Consider the following 20,337-nt stretch of genomic DNA (forward strand, 5'->3'; position numbering starts at 1 on the left):
TTTATCCGCATAATGTTTTACAGAAATCTGAGAATCAGAAGTAAGTGAAATGCTTAAATGTGGTTGATTACCGGTATGTGAAAACACAGCTTTATATGTTGAACAGGCATCATACGATTTGCAGCCCTGACTGTTTTCTGAGCAGATCTTGGACGGCAAAAAAATATATGTCACTATTAACACACACAACACCACAAGATAACTGATCATGATATTCTGACGTCTGACAATCGGGCCTATGCTGACTTGGAAAATGATCAAATTCAGCTAATTTATTCGCATTTGTGTTTTTAAGCGTCAGTTTTGACAATGTAGTGATCTCAAGGCTACTCCCAGCCTCTTTGCACGTCTTTGCATGAAATCTAGTGACAAAGACTAAGCACTGGTTTTCCAATTGGGGGGTATTATTAAATCTAATGATTGTTGGCTACTTATGTATTTTTTTTAATAGTCAAATAAATAAGTAAATATTGAGGTAATGTGTTGTTGCAGTATGTACATTAACATTTTGCAGTAGCTTTGCACTTACATAACCGCCAGGTAGGTTATCATGGTGGGTGTTGCGACTTTCACCCCCCCCATTCCTCCTCCTCCTCCTCCTTTCCCTCCTCCCAACTCCCACCCACCCGAATCCAATCACACCCTCCCCCATCTCAAGTACAATTACGTGATGGCTGACGTTTTGAGCATGCGGAGGAGGGAGCAGCAGCACTAGTTTGACCAGAGGAGGACCGACTCAACATTAGCTTCCCAATTGAAGGCGACCATCGAAGGCAGCGGACCGGGGCGCCGCCGTGCACAAGCCGAGCCCATTGTCTCCTGCGTCGGCCCGAGCCAGCCAACCAGCCCGGTGTAGCTCGCCGAAGAGCGTCGGTCTAACGTGGTAGGCGGCATTGTTGGGGGGGAAAAGAACGCGGCGGCCAAAGAAGACGAAGAAGGGAATATGCGCCACGGCCAAGTTTGAATATGAGCAAGAAGAGTGGCGTTTTGTTGCAATCGGCGAGCAACTATTGATGCTTGTGACCGTTGCCAACAGCAGCAGCAGCGGCAGCAGCAGCAGCAGCGGCACAATTCGCGCGGACTTCTTTTGTTCGTGAGCAGCATATTCTGGTGGACACGTTTGTGTTGCTACCTTGCTAACAACAACAACAACAAACACCCAACAAAGTCTCAGTTCGACACACACACGCAAAAAGATGAATTTCCAATCCAGCGTCCCCGTGTCCGGTATCTCGCCGCAGTCCCAGCCAGCCATGCCCACCCCGGGCACCATACCGGCCCCGGTGCCCCAGTCCATCCCGTCGCAGTTCGGATCCGGCTCGTCCGCGAGTTCCGGTGCCGGCCAGTTCGGGTCGGGCACGGTGTCCGGCCAAGCGGCGCAGTCCGGGTCGGCCGGCTCGCAGTTCGTGCTGTCCAACTCGGCCGCCATCCGGGCGGAGATTCACCGGTTCGAGTCGGTCCACCCGAACATCTACGCCATCTACGACCTGATCGAGCGCATCGACGACCTGGCCCTGCAGAACCAGATCCGAGAGCATGTGATCTCCATTGAAGGTGAGTGAGCTGCTTTCACTTCTGGGGGGGTGGAAGTGGCTAACAGTCTCATTCATTCAAGTGAGCCAACAAACATTGGGCCCACTTACAGGACGGTTTCCCAACCTTTAGTCAGCCAAGTTGGGGGGAAAAGTCACGGCACACCACTGCACAAAAGTGTGTCAAAAAGTATGTGAATATCTTATGTCGAAGATCATTTATTTGTTCTGTTGTCATGATACGTCACTGGCGTAGATAGATGAACAATTTCATAATTAATGACAATAAATACATAATATTTGGGGCTAATTAGACAATTTCTCCCAGCAGTCCTGGTGATCTTCACGACTGATTAGAGAGGAAATTACTGCACTACAGTGTCAACAATGACAGTTTTGAGTCTGTGTTGATTCCTTGTGCTCACCGTGTACTGCAGCAACCCCATTTAAATCGAAGTACACTCAAGATTGTTGTTTAAATCAGGCTTTAAAATACACCCCTGCTGTTTAAATCTCAGTATCTTCTACACAGTGTGACATCCATCCACACTTTGTGTCTTCAATTTGGACGCTTGTCGGAGAAGCGGGCTGCCATGTGAAAAAGTGCATGTCACGTGAAACTAATGGGGTGCTTACACGCTGATTGGCGTAACTCCTGGAGAAGCAGAGAGCAGAACCATAATGGAGAGTAGGGGTGTTAAAAAAAATCGATTCGGCAATATATCGCGATAGTACAGCACGCAATTCTCGAATCGATTCAATAGGCAGCCGAATCGATTTTATAACATCCATTTTTGATGGAAAAATATTCAACAAAACGTCTAACTTTCATACCTTAAGCATGGAAGAATGTTATATTAATGGAACATTCAGCCTTAATATTTTATTTCAATGCTGTTCTAACATGAAAAAGGTTACAACCTGTTTGTTAAATACAGTGGCTCAGTTATAAAAGTGAAGTTTCAGATCAATAAATAATACATTTTCATACAAATCTTACAGTGTACATTGTACAAGTTTACTGAATGGTATTTTCTAAATTTGAGTAAAAAAATCGCAACAGTCGAATTGTAAATTCATATCGGGATTAATCGGTATCAAATCGAATCGTGACCTATGAATCGTGATACGGATCGAATCGTCAGGTACTAGGCAATTCACACCCCTAATGGAGAGAGTTCTAATGTCATTGGGATGATTTAGATGCTTTATCTTGCTTGTAGTATATAAATTGTGTTAGGTTCTGACCCAAATCAAAAGATTGGAGGTTTGATAGAAGTACGCGATACGCAGTGTTAAACAGGGAACGTGCATACCGATTCCTAACGTCTAAAACAATTTAAGAAATGTGAGACAGCTCGTGAGAAAAAATGGGCAAGTGTGTGTTTACTCGCGGTGTGCTCAAAATCGATACGGCAATATATCGTTGCGGGGCTCATTACAATACGCGTATCGATACGCAGGCGTCAGAATCGATATTGCTCGTTTACTTTAAATAGGCAGTTAACGTTTGCCTTTGCAGCTTGCATTGTACCTAAAAAAATAAAAACCAGCAGCTTCTTTGAAGTTAATTGCCTTCAATTAATGCAAAATTAGCTCACCAGTGATTGGACGCTGTGTCTTGCTAAGAAAAATGAAAACAGAGGAAGAATAACATTTATTTACTTATAAACTTAACATGGCACGTTTCTTAATGTACCAATTTTCGTATATTTTGTTTAAAAACGAAATAGAATGTGTTACATGAAAAAAAATTCTGTTTTTATTTCCCGAAATATTTCAAATAAGCACATTTTAGAGCTGTAATTTTAATACTTTGATATTTTTCCTCATATTGGCTCATGCATATTAATAAATGTTCCCGGTGTGTCTGTGAAAGCTGCTCCTTGCTCTGCCTTGCGTACACATTTAGACCAGGCATGCCGCTAGGTGGTAAACCAGAAGAGCTGCTAACAAAAATATTTTTGGCAGTCAGCATAACAAACATATCCTTTACGTACACATATGACTGTTTTTATAAAATGCAAGAAAATGAATGTAATATATCGGGATACGTATCGCCTTGAAGATCAAGTATCGGGATACATATGTATCGCAATACGTATCGTATCGTGACCCCTGTATCGTGATACGTATCGTATCGTGAGGTTGGCGGCATTACCCAACCCTAGTGTTTACTGTTCTTAAAGTGTGTGCTACTCAAGCTGACACAAGATCTCAGCCAATAATCATGAGTCACCACCCCCAAACCAGATGTCTGACAATCGTAAACACAACAGGTAAATTAGTCAGGTTGAACATTTGATTGTTGGCCCCAACTGATTTCAGAGTATGAAAAAAATTCCCCCTTTAATGCACCTGCACGCCACAGGAAAATCACTTAAGCTAATCTTTCAGACATCCAATAATCAAGCCTTTGCTGACTTTAATCGGAATGCTCAAATTGGTCTTGATTATTGGCGTGTCTACTAAGATGAATGCGAAATGCTTTTTTTTTCCCCTTCAAAAATATCCAAACCTAGCTCTGCCCATTTTTAAGGGGTCTGTCCCATGCAAACGATCCACCGCTAACCCTTGCCCGACGTTACCATGACGACCAGGGAAGTAGCCAGGGGGTTGCGACCAGGTGAGCTCTCTGTGGAAGTGGGAGCCCTGAGTAAAGACCCTAAAAGCACCAATTCAGTCATGGAGGCAGCTGTCTCAGAAACATTTTGGGAAATAGACAGTTCATAAAAGATTTACTTGGTTGTGTAATTTGACACTTGATGGGGGGGCAGGCACTCCAGAGACCCAGTCATTTGTATTAGCAAGCAATTAAAATGTCACATTCCCATGATGTGTCCCCTTTATAAGACGCCAAAAAGTTTCTGTGTAATTAATTGCAGAGCAAACCAAGGAGAAACTCCAGGGAGGGTCGCTGTCACCAATACCCAAGGATCATTTGGGTCGGCTCACCTCACTGGAAACAAAGTAAAAAAAAAAAAAGGCACTTGTATTTTTGGCAAGCCTTTTGTCTGTCATTTGGCAGTAACACGGACTGCTTTCAAATTAACTTTAAAAAAAAAACATGAATTACTCAAATTTTACACAGAAACAATGGGGAGAGCCATTGTGTAAATAGCGACATTTTCCCCAATAGCAATATGGCGTCTAATTGTTCATCTAACAACATGTATGTCAGGAGTGTCAAGCTCATATCAATTCAAGGGCTACTTTCACCCAAATTTGATCTAAAGCGGTCCGGACCAGTATGTCCGTGGCCGAATAATCTATAAATAACCTCGGATTAAAAAAATAATATTACCGGTAAGTACATTCTGAAAATCTTAACAAAATGTGTTCAAAATTTCTGCGTCAAACCCTCCCTGACTATCAGCCAAATTTCAGAATGTCTTTTAAGTGGTCATCAGTTCCGACCTGCAGTGGGTCAAATCATTTTGAATAGAAAATCGTTTGAATCGAAAATCGATTCTGAATCGAATCGTAGACCCAAAAATCGTAATCAAATCGAATCGTGAGAAAGTCTTAAGATTCCCCAGCCCTACTTTCCTCCCAGTGGCCCAAAATAACAGAAACTGTGGTTTGAATTTTATTTTTATTTAATTTTTCAGCCAATTTGCTTACAAATATTTTTTTTTCATGTAAAATCCATATTTCGGGCTCTTGAATTTGAGACCGCAACACACTATTTTCCCTCACAGATGACAACATAGGCAGCACTAAAATCCAGTACCTTAAATATTAGGGGTGTGAATTGCCTAGTACCTGACGATTCGATTCGTATCACGATTCACAGGTCACGATTCGATTCGATACCGATTAATCCCGATACGAATTTATAACGCGATTGTTGCGATTTTTTCCATTCAAATTTAGAAAATACTAATCAGTAAGCTTGTAGAGTGTAAGATTTATATGAAAATGTATTATTTTTTTATCTGAAATTTCAGTCTTATAGAGGTTGTAATTTGTTTCATGTTTGAACGGCATTAAAATAAAATATTAAGGCTTAATGTTCCGTTCATATAACATTCTTCCATGCTCAAGGTGTGAATCCGAACCCGAAGTCAGACGTTTTGTTGAATATTTTTCCATTAAAAATGGAAGTTTAAAAATCAATTCACACACACACAAAAAAACAAAAAACAAAAAAAAAAGGCAATGATGATAAGACGTTGAATCGGTAAGACTACCGAATGAACAATTCTGAGCTCTTAAAGAAAAAAAAAACGTTTTTTTTTTTTTTTATTGAATCGATTCGAGAATCGCGCGATGGAGTATCGCGATATATCGCCGAATCGATTTTTTTTAACACCCCTATTAAATATCATCATAATGAAATGTACACAACAATCATAAATAGGGCTGCACAATATATCGAAAAAATATTGATATCGCGATATTGGCCCTTGCAATATGCATATCGCAAAGGCACGCAATAAGTTTTATATGGAATTTTATGCTTTTTATATGAATTTGACCAGTCAGATGCTAACTAAAATGTGCATCGCCATTCAATAGTTGAAAATTATCAAGACATAATTACAATTAATTAACTAAGATTACATTAAGGTTGCTTATTTTGCCACATGAAAAATGTTTTTCTTTCATTAGGTTACAAAAATGTAATTTCTTTAGGTACATGTTAAATATCGCAATAATATCGATATCGCTATGTTAAGCAAGTATATCGCATATTGCATGTTTTTCCAATATTGTGCAGCCCTAATCATAAATGCACTCCAACAGAGAAATAGTCTGCCTGTGTGATGATCAATACACTAGCTTCAACCATTTTGGGTCCTGCTGTAAATTTTGCTAACCCTGACGTGAAATCCGAAAATACAGCCGCATATGCAACGGTTTACAGTGGAATTGTGAACAAAGTTGCTCAGCTTTGCTATTTTGTTTGCGTTGAATTACGACTGTGAGCTCCTGACAAGACAGCATGCCGATAGCTGAGACTCACGGGATATGCTGAACGCCGGCAACAATCACTTCCCCGCGTCTTTAAGGAAAACGCTGGCTCGGCATTTACTTTCTTGTCAGGGCACTAGCCCTTTGATTGACAGGCGAGTATTCCACAGCGCACCCCAGCTCATCCGTTCAACCTTTTAAATAACAATAAGGTTATTGCTAGCTGTTAGATTTCACATAAGCCGTGCCCTAATTAAGTCATCGTGCATCGTCCACTTTAGACAAATAAAACTTCCATCTGGGAGGAAACTGTAAATATCTTAGTTCATTGATGCTTTTATCTTATTCTGAACCCACTTGAACTTTGTTGCTAGCCAAAACAGCAGCACATAACAACCTCTCAGATTAATCGAAGTGTGTATAATATCCACAAGTGTGGAGTCTTACTGTATGTTGGAACAGAATACCCTGCATGGTAGGGGTGTGCTCAAAAAATCGATACGGCAATATATCGTTGCAGGCCTCATGACAATACACGTATTGATACACAGGCATCAGAATCGATATTGCTCGTTAACTTTAAATAGACAGTTAACCTTTGCCTTTGCAGCTTGCATTGTACCTAAAAAATAAAAACCAGCAGCATCTTTGAAGTTAATTGCCTTCAATTAATGCAAAAATAGCTCACCAGTGATTAGACACTGTGTCTTGCTAAGAAAAATTAAAGCAGAAGAAGAATATTAACATTTATTTACTTATAAACTTAACGTGGCACATGTGTCTTAATGTACCAGTTTTCCTATATTTTGTTTAAAAAACGAAAAATAGAATGTGTTCATGAAAAAAAAATGCAGCTTTATTTCCCAAAATATTTCAAATAAGAACATTTTAGAACTGTAATTATAATACTTTGATATTTTTGCTCATATCGGCTCATGCCTATTAATAAATTTTCCCGGTGTGTCTGTGAAAACTACTCCTTGCTCTGCACTGCGTACATATTTAGACCAGGCATGCCGCTTGGTGGTAAACCAGAAGAGCTGCTAACAAAAACATTTTTGTCATCCAGCATAATCAACATATCCTTTAGGTATACATATGACTATTATTATAAAATGCAAGTAAATGAATGTGAAATCTCGGGATACGTATCGCCTTGAAGATCAAGTATTGGGATACATATGTATCGTGTCCCATGTATCGCGATACATATTGTATCGTGAGGTTGACGGCAATACCCAGCCCTACTGCATGGTATTAAAGATGGTCTTCTATTTGCTGTATTTCAGTTTCACTCGGTAAGAATTGTAACATTCGATGATGTTATTCTACTATTTGTGGAAATCGCATCTTAATGATGTCTTTTAAACAATCCTCAGACCTTTAGTAGTGCGCAAGATAGTTTTTCATAGACCTGTGTCTTCATTTTTGTCTGCACTGCTGCTGTTTTTTTTTTTTTTTGGCTTAAAGCAAAATGGTACTCGCTCCGTGCATTTTAAGTGCTGCATGTTTTAACGTCGCTGAATGACGTCATTGTCGCGCACTCAACGTAACTGGAGGCAGTTGATGCACAAATTGTAGCAGCAACAGGTAAATACAAAATGCTAAATCTATCCTTTAAAATGGCCGAAAGATGACTTCAACCACTTACTTCCTCACCTCCGTCGCCTATCTGCAGAAAATACTTAATTGATATTCCTCACCACTCACAGAGGCACACGCCGACAGGATTAACAGGTAGTTTTGTGCACCCAGCATTAGCTTTGCACGATTGCTTTTTTTCCCCCCACATCTAAATGAGACGGGCGCCGCAACCCCGAGAGCTTGCGACGAGCGGCAAGGAACGTCTGACTTGCCTTCACCTGGACAAGAAGAACTGCGCCAAATCTCTTTTTTTCCCCCTTCAGTCTCGCATCATTTCGGAGTCTGTTGCTAAGGAACCAACCAGTGGATCATGCATTTAGTTGCAAACACAGACGGAAGAGTGAATAGAAATTGCAGCCTTTACAAAATGAATTCCTGTCTTACTAAGGTCTCCCTGCGGTTTTGTTTGTCAATAAGACCTTCGGTTCATTTGGCGACACACTGTTTGCTCCCCCTTTATAGTCATTATTAGTATTCTGCATGCTTGTTACATTTCCAAATGGCAAGTACCGACAATGTAATGTCCTCACTCTCTCTCTTTTTTTCCTTGTATGTGATCAAGCTCTTGCAAATTACACAAGCTCATATCATAATTCAGCATAATATGCCAGAATGACCAGGTCGAGAAGTGGGCAAAATGGCAGCGCTAAACTACAGTGTGGGAGTATTAAGTGGTCCAAGATGATTCAGTGCTTTCACAGCTAATCAAAGTTGCTTGCGTAAGTGGCCAAAAATGCAATCTGCATCGCTGGGAGCAAGAGTTCTAAAATAACGCTGTCATGAATACTCGTTGGGTAACACGCTTGACAAAATGTATTAAAAAAAAAATGTACAAAAGTTGTCCAAATCTTAGCTGTTTCTGTGTCTTTATTAGACTGACTTAAACGAGACACGCACATTGAGACGTCAAATGTTCCAATTTGTATTTTGTTATGAGATGCCTTATGTTCTAGATAGGACATTTTGCTCACTAGGTTTACATGGTTTTTCACAGTAGGGAGTGAGCGAGCAGGTATCACATGTTTTTCACCTTTGCTTTATTTGTTGACGATGTCATCACACCTGCCTCACTAAACCTTCAGGCGCATGTGACGATGTTGTGGCCAGATCCACAGCTGCGGTTGGCTAGCTGGTGTCGCTAAAACAGTATAAACGCTCTTTATTGACAATTCTGAACATGCGGGCGTTTCTGATATTTCCACAATGCAACACTCAACTCAACTCAACTCAACTCAATGAAAATGCTTCCTTTACACGGTGAAAACAAACAACATATGCTATTGCTTTTGCCTGTAACTAGCATGCAAACCAGACGGATTTTTACAGTTAGTCAAACAACTAGGGGTGTTAAAAAAAAAAAATCGATTCGGCGATATATCGCGATACTACATCGCGCGATTCTCGAATCGATTCAATAATAGGCAAAATCGATTTTTTTTTTTTTTTTTTTTTTTTTTTTTTAGGATTCACACCTTAAGCATGGAAGAATGTTATATGAACGGAACATTAAGCCTTAATATTTTATTTTAATGCTGTTTAAACATGAAACAGATTACAACCTCTATAAGACTGAAATTTCAGATAAATAAATAATACATTTTCATATAAATCTTACACTCTACAAGCTTACTGATTAGTATTTTCTAAATTTGAATGGAAAAAAATCGCAACAATCGACTTAGAAATTCGTATCGGGATTAATCGGTATCGAATCGAATCGTGACCTGTGAATCGTGATACGAATCGAATCGTCAGGTACGAGGCAATTCACACCCCTACAAACAACATTCCATCACATTTTGAAATTAAAATAATCCTCACAAATCAAATTACAATGATCCAAAGTTTAATTCTTTTCAATGAGCGCTTCCTTTTGATCGAGTTGACCGCCATTTTGACTTGTGACGTAAACTCAGAATTGTCAATAAGTCACTAATTATCGCCTCGATATTGGCGAATAATCTACAATTCTGACAAGTATCGTCATGACAAAAGGACGATGAGTAGCGCTAAACAGGAGAACGTGCTAAATCGCTAAGCTTTTGTTAAACGTAGTCACGAAACACTATTCATAAGTGTTTTGGTGCTTTAGTACACTTTTCACTAAAGTTTGACTAGAACAGTGTAACCAACTGTGAACAGCAAATAAACAACTTTCTTGACAAAAAATATAATTTCGAAAACCGGAAATGAATCAATATATTAATGCTGTACAATGTACATAGTTGTTGTATTGTTTGTTTGCTAGGGTACAGCGTTTTGATTTTCACCTTTTGAGTAGTCAGTGTTTGCTAAATTACTTTATATCTTATTTTTAAAATATGTCTAGCTTTGCTAGATGCTCATACAACCCATTCACAAATATTTTTATTTTATTTATTTATTTTTTTACATTGCCATTTCAGTGAAGGTATTCAGTTTATATCATGGCATGAATTTTAGGCCATATCACCAAGGCCTACATTTACATTAATATTTTTTACTTTTTTTTTAAAATTGAATTTTATCCAATTAAATCGATTCAGCCATTTGTCTGCCCTGCACACACGTTTGAAGCATGTCAGGCTATCCTCAATCACCAACCTGAATAGGGATACACCCCTAAATTAATTATGCAAATTGATTTGCTGTCGAGGCTGTTGCAGCAACCCACTCAAAGTGAGATTATGCAGGAGTGCCACCTTTTTGTTGACTTGGAAAGCTACTCGCCCTAAAATAGCACTAAATGTGATATTACTTATATTGTGTCAATGTGTCATTCTATATATAAAATTGTCACTACAGTTTTGTATATTAGAGTAGCAGACATCGTATTGCATAAATCAAAACCGAAAGTATAAGAAAAGCTGTCAACATTTTCTCTTTGTCTCACAGTTTTCTCCTGTGCTTTCTCCTTGCTTGGTACCGCATGCTAGCTTAGCTACTCCTCGTCAGAAGTCTACCGTAGCTTCTTTGCCGCCATACAGGCAAGGATTAGTGGCTCTAGAGGGATAGTATTTTGCTGCGTAGCTCCTAGCTTGTATGGCGCAAGTTAGCTTAGCACCCAACATATCCCTCAGTAGTTCCCGAGCAGCCGGGAAACCTGAGCTCCACCAGCTCTGTAGTCAGATGTTGCTTGAAGCCTTTTTCCGCAATGAGGCAGACACGATGACCTCATCATCTAGTGTTATCACAATTTGTTGGTGCACCACTTGTTGGCAAAGAATATTTAGTATTTTACTGTTCTAAATCTGAATTTGCCACTTGACTGGACATTGGTTATTAGTTGCAGCTAATTACAGGAGAGTCACTCACAGTAACTGTTCCTTATGATCAGCTCAATGTATTCTATTAATATTCCACTAAACAGGCCAATCGACTGCTGATGTGTATCTTTGAGACGTAGCTTTGATGATGCTGGCAGCAGAAACATGGACTTTTGTTCTTGTGACGCCGCCGGCTATGGAAGGCACATCTCCGGACAGGATTCTTTCATCCGTTGCTTATATAACGCTTTTCATGCTTCATACATTTAATTTTAAGTTGACCTCAGAGCTCAGTTAATAGAGAAAACTGTTGTTTTTTTTTACACCAGTGAGCATAAATCGTTAAAAATTGTGAATCAGTACTTGCTACTGATTAAAAATAAATAGATGTTTGTTACAATGTGGACCTTTTTAATAAAAAAAAAAAAAAAATTTTTTTTTTATTTTTTATTTATTTTATTTTTTTAAAGGCTTTTTTTTGAGTGGCAGTGTTTGTACTTGTGGTTTTGTGCTTGAATGTGTTTTCTAAGTTATGGTGTTTCATACGTTCTTGTATTTGAGGATCTTTCATTTATTGTAATATTTCAAATCTGTTTTTGTTTACATAAGATAAGCAGTTTTTACATTTTGCATTTTCCCCCTTCTTTTTGACCAATAGTTTACATACATTTTAACTGTAAACCTAGCGCCCCAACGCTGAATGGAAAAACAAAACAAAAACAAAATCATGACAAATAACCTCAATAAATCCAACAAAACCAAAACATACATTTGGAAAGTACAAAATAACCATAAACATATTCTACAATTGAATCCGTCCCTTTATTTTCTATCTTCTCCTCACAAAGGTTGCAGCCTGCAGGTGTGCTGGAGCCTATCACAGGACAATTGAATAGAATAAATACAATAATAAATACATTAGAAGACCCAGAAAAATAACCCAGAATCTGGAATCTACTGCTTTCGTTAGACATTTTACATGCAGTATGATATAAGTCCTTCTTTTGCTGGCTTTTAGCAGACACTCTTCGTTAAAACCATAATTGATGCATGCTATCGATTGCACACACATTTCTTTTCTTTGCTTTGTTTGAAATCTCAGTTTAATGTGATTTCTTGTGAAACGTTAATAATATCGGTAACTTTTGGGGATGATTTTTTTCTTTTTTCTTTGATGTGATGTTTGTATTTTCTGCTTTATATTCTGGTCAGCGCAATATCTGCTCCAGTTACCAGTTTGCATGACTAGCATGTAGAGTTAAGAGCAGGAATTTCTTCCAAATGTGGATGTGTGGTAGCAAGGTAGCACTTTTCTTTCAATTTCCGTCTCCAAAGTTGACTTTAAACTTTTTTGAGAGCAGGTTGTGTTTTTCCGGTGGATTTTCAGTGGCCTTTTTCCTCTACGTTGAGCCGTGGCTGTGTTTTTCCAAAGCTGGAAACTCCGGACAGCATCAGGATTTCCTATGTCAGAGCAAGGGGCGGTCACCTGAAAGCCCACTGATGCTTCAGAGCACTGCTTGGGATTGTAAAACATGACTAATAGGTCTTCACAGTGGGATGTTGTGTTGAGAACTGGAGACTTCTTTAACTTAAAGAGCTCTGCTGAAATCATGATGCCTCAGAATTCGATATGCTAATTATTATGGTAATGTTACACTATTTCTTTGAAGTGAGTTGCAAGGATCATGTGAATGGTGTGGTGTCTGCGAGTCACAAGCAATGGTAATTGGCCATGGAGAAAATTAACGAATGATTATAAATCTTATTTTCTTTTACCATATTTGACAATCTCTTTAAATGTTCTTAACTTTTATTTGGGTTCTATAGTTGTCATGTTGACCTCTTGACTGAAAGATGTGTATATTAACGTTTTTTTTTCTTTTTCTTGTAGCCTTATGGGTCCCCTAATGTTATTCATATAATGGCAGTTTCAGGACACATATCCATTTTCGGTCCATTTTCAAGGAAAACCCATTTTTAGATTTGAGTTGCACCAGGCAGCTGGAGGGAAATAGTGGTGTCTGTGTGTGTTTCAGCTTGGCTTTTTCAATTTGATTTGACAAAGTGAGTTTACATTTGTCACTGCTGGCCATCTGTGTCAGGAAAATGGCGAGAAAAGGTTTCACTATGACCCTCATTAGATTTAGAGGCTTCCGGGGTTGGCGTAAGACTTTGATTTTGTAATCATGGGGAAGGTAGGAAGTGTTTGGTCGGTGCTGGATTTCACTTTGATTTATCTTTCTTTTCTCTTTATTTTTTTCTGACCTTTTCTCTGGTCTCCTGGCCATTTAAACCTCACGACTCTGGCAAGATTCTGAAGTACCTGGTTAAGGCGAAGGGTAATGGGATATTTATAAGGCTTTAGGTGAATTAATAAAAATTTATACGTATTTGCACGAACACGCACGCGCACGCACGCACGCAAACGCAGCACGCAAACGCACACACGCAAACGCACGCACAAAAATAAATAAATAAATAAATAAAATAAAAAAAAATAAAAAAAGGATTTCACCTGAAATGGTGCGTCTCGGTAGGTGTTATATCAGAGGTGTCAAACATACGGCCCACGGGCCAGATCAGGCCCACAGAGGGGCTTAATCCGGCCTGCGAGATGATTTTGTAAAGTAAAAAAAAAAATAAAATAAAATTGTAATGTCGGACTAATTAATTCACTGCCTTTGACAAGTATACTTGTCAATTTTATTTTTTAGAGCGGTGCTAAATGGAGGCGAATCTGAGCATGCTCCACTGTAAATATCCAACTTGGAAACAACTTTACTGATGCCCAACCACCGGTAGATGACATCATTGCCCCATTTTATACGAAATAAACACAGTTTCAGAGTCCATGGGAGAAATGGCTGTATTTTGGCAAACCTACATTTTTCTACTGTCAATTATAAAAGAACGGGATGGGACAAAAAGTAGGGAGTCTATTCTGTTATTTGGTAGATTCGATTTATATATAATTATTGAATGTAATATCACGTGAGTATTGACAATTTTAAAATTTTCTAAAATGACTGGCAGTGACTGAGTTAATTAATCAGCTGTCCACAATCAAAACATAAATAAATTTGTAATTTCACAAGCAGTCCTCAGATGAGCAACGCAACTTATATGGGCAATCGTCGTGCATGTCGTTATTTTACACACAACAGGCACAAGTGTTTGTGTAATTTGTGTAATTTTTTGGAACAATATAATGACAGCTGAGCTCCGTCATTTAGGGCTGGTCCACAAAAATCTGCGTATAAATGACGGCAATTGTTTTTAGGTTATATACCGTTATTTTACCGATGCGGCCCACTTGGTAATATATTTTCCTCCATGCGGCCCCTGAGCTAACATGAGTTTGACACCCCTGTGTTATACAGTAGTACTAATAACTGGTAAGGTAGAAAATGTGTACACCTTTGGCCGTATTTACTACGATCCCAAATAGCGGGCACTGAATTGTATGGTCGCTCACACTTGTGTGCGCTGTTGGCAACAGGTGTAAGAGCGGGTTCTGTGCTTCAGGCAGCTCTGATGGCTTTCACAATTTAAATTTAGGAGAGCACTGCAAGCACAAAATCAAGTTTGAAGTGATGGAATCGAAAAACTGCTGCAGGAGAGGCCACCACCAAATTGTCACCTTCGCTGAAATGAGACAGATGCAAGAGTGCAGTGTAAAAGGACTTTTGTGTAATCATAGGCTGATATGGTATGACTTGCGGCAGTAATTGGCATGCAAAATTTCTGCACAGTTGTTTATGCTTGTTTGGCAGACACAATTCTGGGTGTGGGCAATCAAGTCAGCTGCCCGTTTTTGTAAGCAAAAACCTTGAGTTGGACAATAGGTAATTAATTGTTTTTTTTGTTTTTTTTTGTTTTTTTACCCACATCATTTAGAGGTGACTGCTTGATCATATTTACCTGTACTACCTTTCATCTTTTGTCTTTACTACTGATATCCACATTTTAAATAAATAGTAAAAAAAAATAAAAACTATACTATTACTACCACTCTCAGCAGGTATTTAGCGATATAGCCTAGCAAGTCTTAATAGCCATTAGCCAGAGGCATTAACATGATTGAGTTTTTGTGCTAGCAGGGGCATGTCGAATTGAAAAATTGTCATTACCAGACTCACTGACAAATAATATTCTGTTACGTAGCATTGTTGGAGGTGCTTACTGCTAACTAGCAAGCTGCCTGACCACTTTTACTATTTTTCACAATCCCAGTTTACTGCTAATATTTCTACATCAGGCTTATTTTACTTCATGGAAAGGATTGATGCAACAATAGGTATGTATAGCATTAGCTTGTATCTACAAAGTTTGTAGATAATTGTTTAGCTGAGGTGAGGGAAATAAACAAGTATACACAGCTTTTATTTGATTTATGGCTTACCTTACTGAAAGTTGATAATTGGCTAATTCAATGCATTGTTGACTACTACTACTACTACTATTGACATTTTCTTTTTTTTTTCTTTTTTTTCTTCTTTTTTTTTTAACCCCCTAAGAAACAAACCGACTACTACCTTTAATGGTGCTTTTGGTAGTGGTTAATATTAGCCTAGTAAGCCAACCCTAAAAAAAATTAATGACCAGAGTAATTATTCCGTTTATGTGGTTGTGTGTACAGTTGTTTACAGGTTGGGTAATGCATTAACGTATACTGTACCAGTTTTTTTAATGCCTGTACTAGCCTCAGTAACAAAGGCTAATTTTCTAACCCTCCCTCCACGTGGTATGGGAAATGTGGACCTTACCACTCGAACACTCCTAATTACGACTCAGTTCTGTTCATGTGCTTTTGTTGCTGTAGGGCAGCTAACCTTTTTGTCTTTGCTCGGAAAACCGAACAATTTTCCTCGATTCTTCACCTCAGAACTCGCACACACAAAAGGGGCACTTTTTTTTTTTTTTTTTAATAAATACCCAGTTGTCAAGTGGAAAATACGACACAAGTTCACGTGCAATTTTCAACTCGACAAGTGGCGTTTGTCATAATTTCGATACCGCATGAAGGCAGCATAATACTGGTCAAATGTATTGATAGTGGTTTTACTTGCGTTATGCTGTTTGTGCTTGAAATTTGATTTGCCTTCGGGTCTGTATTGAAGTAGATTTTAACTGAATTATGTTGCGATTTTGTAATGCTAATTTGAGAAAAGGATGCAGAGTTCTTGGTTGGACCTCAGCCAGGATCAGTTGTAGGTTTACACGACATGTCCTTTATCTTTTCTGGTTTCGGCTGTGTAATATTGGTTAAACTCAAAAGCAACACTCATAAAACAGACATTGTGCTGCTCAGTATTTGACATGACATTGATCCAGTGACTAAAAGTAGGAAGAGCTTTAATGAATGTGTCTCATGTGACTCAGAGGTCTGCAGCACCACTGTCACGCTTTCATTGGATGTGAAGAACGCACAGTATGGAGCGCCCGTCTTGGCTCATCCAAGTGGGGATTGATAAATTGCAATCCTCTTTCTTGCATCCACCTGGAGACATTCTCAGCTGTAGCATTGAAAAAAACACAACACGTCTCAAGGTTCAGTAGTGTTTAATCCTCGAAAAGTCACATCTGGCATCGCATGTTTACGTCACGTTTATTCTCAAGAGTCAAGCATATTTCCCTTCTCATGACAGATGCATACCCGATAGACGGGCTTGACATATTCCACATTCTCAACGAGACAAAAAAGTCTGTAGTGTGATTCGCTTGGACAGTTTCATTCATTATCTCACTGGGCTGACTCTTGCGCACAGGTCAACGGAGATGAGTTGTAAACAGAGCCTTGGACTGAGGGCCTGGAGGTCTCTGCTTGGCCCTGAAGTGCCTTTTCCACACACTGCAGCTTTGCCACATTGAATGTGTGACCCTGTCCTTTGCAGCAGAATGTCCTCCATTGTGCTGTGGAACAAAGACGCTCTCTCTCGCAGTGACAGGCATCTTATTTTTTGTGTGTCTTTCAATGTAGAGAGGTCAGGACAGGGCTGTTTAGCTTATTCCAGGAAGATTTAGAGTACAGTGGTACCTCAAATTATGATCACAATCCCTTCCAGGTTGAACTTGTATTTGGTCTGAAAATATACCTTTGATATCACTTGTTTTTGTAATTGGCTGCAAATCGTAAAAGCTTCCAGCAATTCATTTGTGTATCATTTTAAAAATCTTACCCTCCAAGATTAAGAAGTAATTAACCAGATTTAAAGAAATGCAACCTAATATTGTTTCAACACAATACTGAAATGAAAAATTAAGATGCTAAGTTTTAATTTATTATTTTTGTTTCACAAGTATGAAATTAAATCAGTTGCTTATGTCTTAATGTTAAACAAAACACACATAATAGGCGATAGCTTTTTGTTTAGATGTGACGATCATGTTACAATGGGCTCTTTGCACAGCTCGACTATTTCCTGAATTGAATACCACGTTTTTGTTTCCTGTCTTTCATGAGTGGACAAACTGATTAATTCAGGTGTGTCTGGCCAATGTCGTTGTAGTTACTGAGATCAGGCACACCTGGATTAATCAGCTTGTCCACTCATGAAAGACAGGAAACGAAGGAGTGGTGTTGAGTTCAGGAAGTAGTGGATTTGTGCAAAGAGCCCATTCCGAGTTTACGTCGTAAGTCAAAATGGCGCTCAAGTTGGTGAAAGGAAGCTCTCCGCTCATTGAAAAGAATTGGACTTTTGATTCTTGTAATTTGATTTGTTAGGATTATTTTGATTTCAAATGACTACTGTGCAGATAATCTGCCTGGTACTGATTGTATGGTAGTCACAGGAAAAAAAACAATACAATAATGTACGCTGTTTGTTTTCACCATATAAAGGAAGCATTTGCATTACGTTGTATTGGGGAAATTAAAGATGGATGGCCAGAATTGTCAATAGCAGCTAGATAGTCGGTTAGCGCACAACAGTCAGACAAATAGTTGTCATATGTACGCAATAAGTTAAAATTAGCTAGCTAACATAGCAGCCACCATCTTTAATCTATGACCCTTTTTTTTGTCATAAATGACAAGCACACCGACGATCGCAGAAGGTCCAATTCAAAGTTCGTTGTCCATAAAAAGTCGATCAACATCTAGCTGGCAAAAAACTGTTTAAATCTTCGCAGCCTGTCAAATATCAGAATTGGACAGATTCAAATGTACGACAGTACAGTAGCCCTTTGTTCATAAAGTTGGTATTTAGCTAGTTAATCTTGACTCTACACCTTTTTGTCACACATCACAAACAAATCGATTCAACAGCAATCACAGAAGATCCAATTTAAAGCCCTGTGTTTACAGAAAGGCAGAGACCTATGACGCTGATGGAAATGGGAGCAAAACAATCAACATTTAAGTCAAAATTGTACAACTCATAAGAGTAGAAGCTTTGTCTGTTGTCAATCGTATCCTGACGGTGTTAATGAACGTATAAATTAGCTTTATACATTTTTAATTCAGCTGAGAGTCTCTGCGGTCTTTTCTCTTTTCATTACTTGTTCCGACCATGCATGAGAGCTCCTTTAGCACTTTCATCCATCCATTAAAAGATTCCTTGACAATTTTCCAAAATAAAGAACACAAAGGAGAGAGCGAAGTAGTAGAAGTTACTTAGAACCCCTTGTGGTTTGAGATGAACCCTGAAAGAGAATGAGAAATTGAATCATGTATTTTGTGTAATCAGAAATACCGGTAAGTGGTCTGGAGCGCGGTATGGTTCAGTTTGTTTCCAAACGGTAAATACTAGGGCTGCACGATATTGGAAAAACATGTGACATGCGATATAGTTGTTGAATATCGCAATATCGATATTATTGCGATATTTAACATGTACCTAAAGAAATAACATTTTTATTGTCAAATTAAAGATTAACATTTTGTTCATGTGGTAAAAAGCAAGTTCAATGTGTTCCTAGTTAATTAATTGTAATTACACTATTATTACCCTGTAATAACCCTGTAATTACACTAAACTATTAGATGGTGATGCACATTTAAGTTTGTGTCTGATTGGTCAATTTCAGGTAAAAGCCAAAAATTCCATATGAAAATTATTGCATGTCTTTGCGATATGCATATTGCATGGCCCAATATCGCGATATCTATATTTTTCCGAAATATTGCCCAGCCCGAGTAAATACTGCAGTCAAAATTGGCATCTGACTAAATAATCAATCAGTGACTCAACTATTCTTTTTTGTACATCTGCTTGTCAGTTGGTTCTGGGTTCTAATCTCAGCTCTTGCCTTCCTGTGTGGCATCCGGGTATTCCAGCTTCCACCCACATTTCAAAAACATGCATGTGTGTTGTTTGTGTTTACAGCTGCGCATCTGTTTTATGAATTTGATCATGTGATATTCACAAGCTGACTGTGATTAGCCGATACCTGAACCATGACCAATCTCAGGCGACAGCAAGTGGTAAAATGGCCACAAGATGAATAAAAACGGGTGGATTTTGCTGCTTAATTCATATTCCACAAATGCATGCATTATTTATCACAATGCAGTGTTTAGATTAGTGGGGCGCACAGAACATATTATTGTAAAGATTTTTTTTTTTTTTTATTGAATTGCTCTTTCAGCAAAATGTATTGTGCAACAGTGCACACAACACATAATTCTCTTTGTTTTATGTTTCATTTTAGTAGTTCAGAATTTCTGTTTCAATGTCACTGTTTTATTAAGTGGAATAATAATAACTTGGAAAAAGATGATGGAGGTGTGCTGGATATAGTGCAACATCGCGTATCAGACAGACGCTATGTTGTTCTTTTTCAGAACGGAAAACAACTGCACTGAATCAACGACAGTTTTTCAATCAACTCTGCTCAATCATAAGAAAACACTGCATGAATACATAACATTTGCGGAATTGTTATTTGTTTGTGCAGTGCCCAACAACAAACCTCTCAACTGCTTTTCATCTACAGTTGTTCAATAGTTGTCTACATTGAGTAACCCCTGAGATGTTCAATCAAATTTCGCCCTCCTC

General features: G+C 38.6%; 1 protein-coding gene across 1 annotated transcript in view; it reads left to right on the forward strand.

The window, feature by feature from the left end:
• The first annotated feature begins 653 nt into the window (after nucleotides 1–653).
• agap3 (ArfGAP with GTPase domain, ankyrin repeat and PH domain 3) overlaps nucleotides 654–20,337 on the forward strand; it is a 208,439-nt gene continuing 188,755 nt past the window's right edge. Inside the window, exon 1 of the mRNA XM_077519531.1 lies at nucleotides 654–1,554. Coding sequence (XP_077375657.1) covers nucleotides 1,197–1,554 — 358 coding nt within the window. The 5' untranslated portion in view covers nucleotides 654–1,196. The remainder of the gene's footprint in view (nucleotides 1,555–20,337) is intronic.

This window comes from Festucalex cinctus, chromosome 1 (genome assembly GCF_051991245.1).
Source record: "Festucalex cinctus isolate MCC-2025b chromosome 1, RoL_Fcin_1.0, whole genome shotgun sequence".
NCBI lineage: Eukaryota > Metazoa > Chordata > Actinopteri > Syngnathiformes > Syngnathidae > Festucalex > Festucalex cinctus.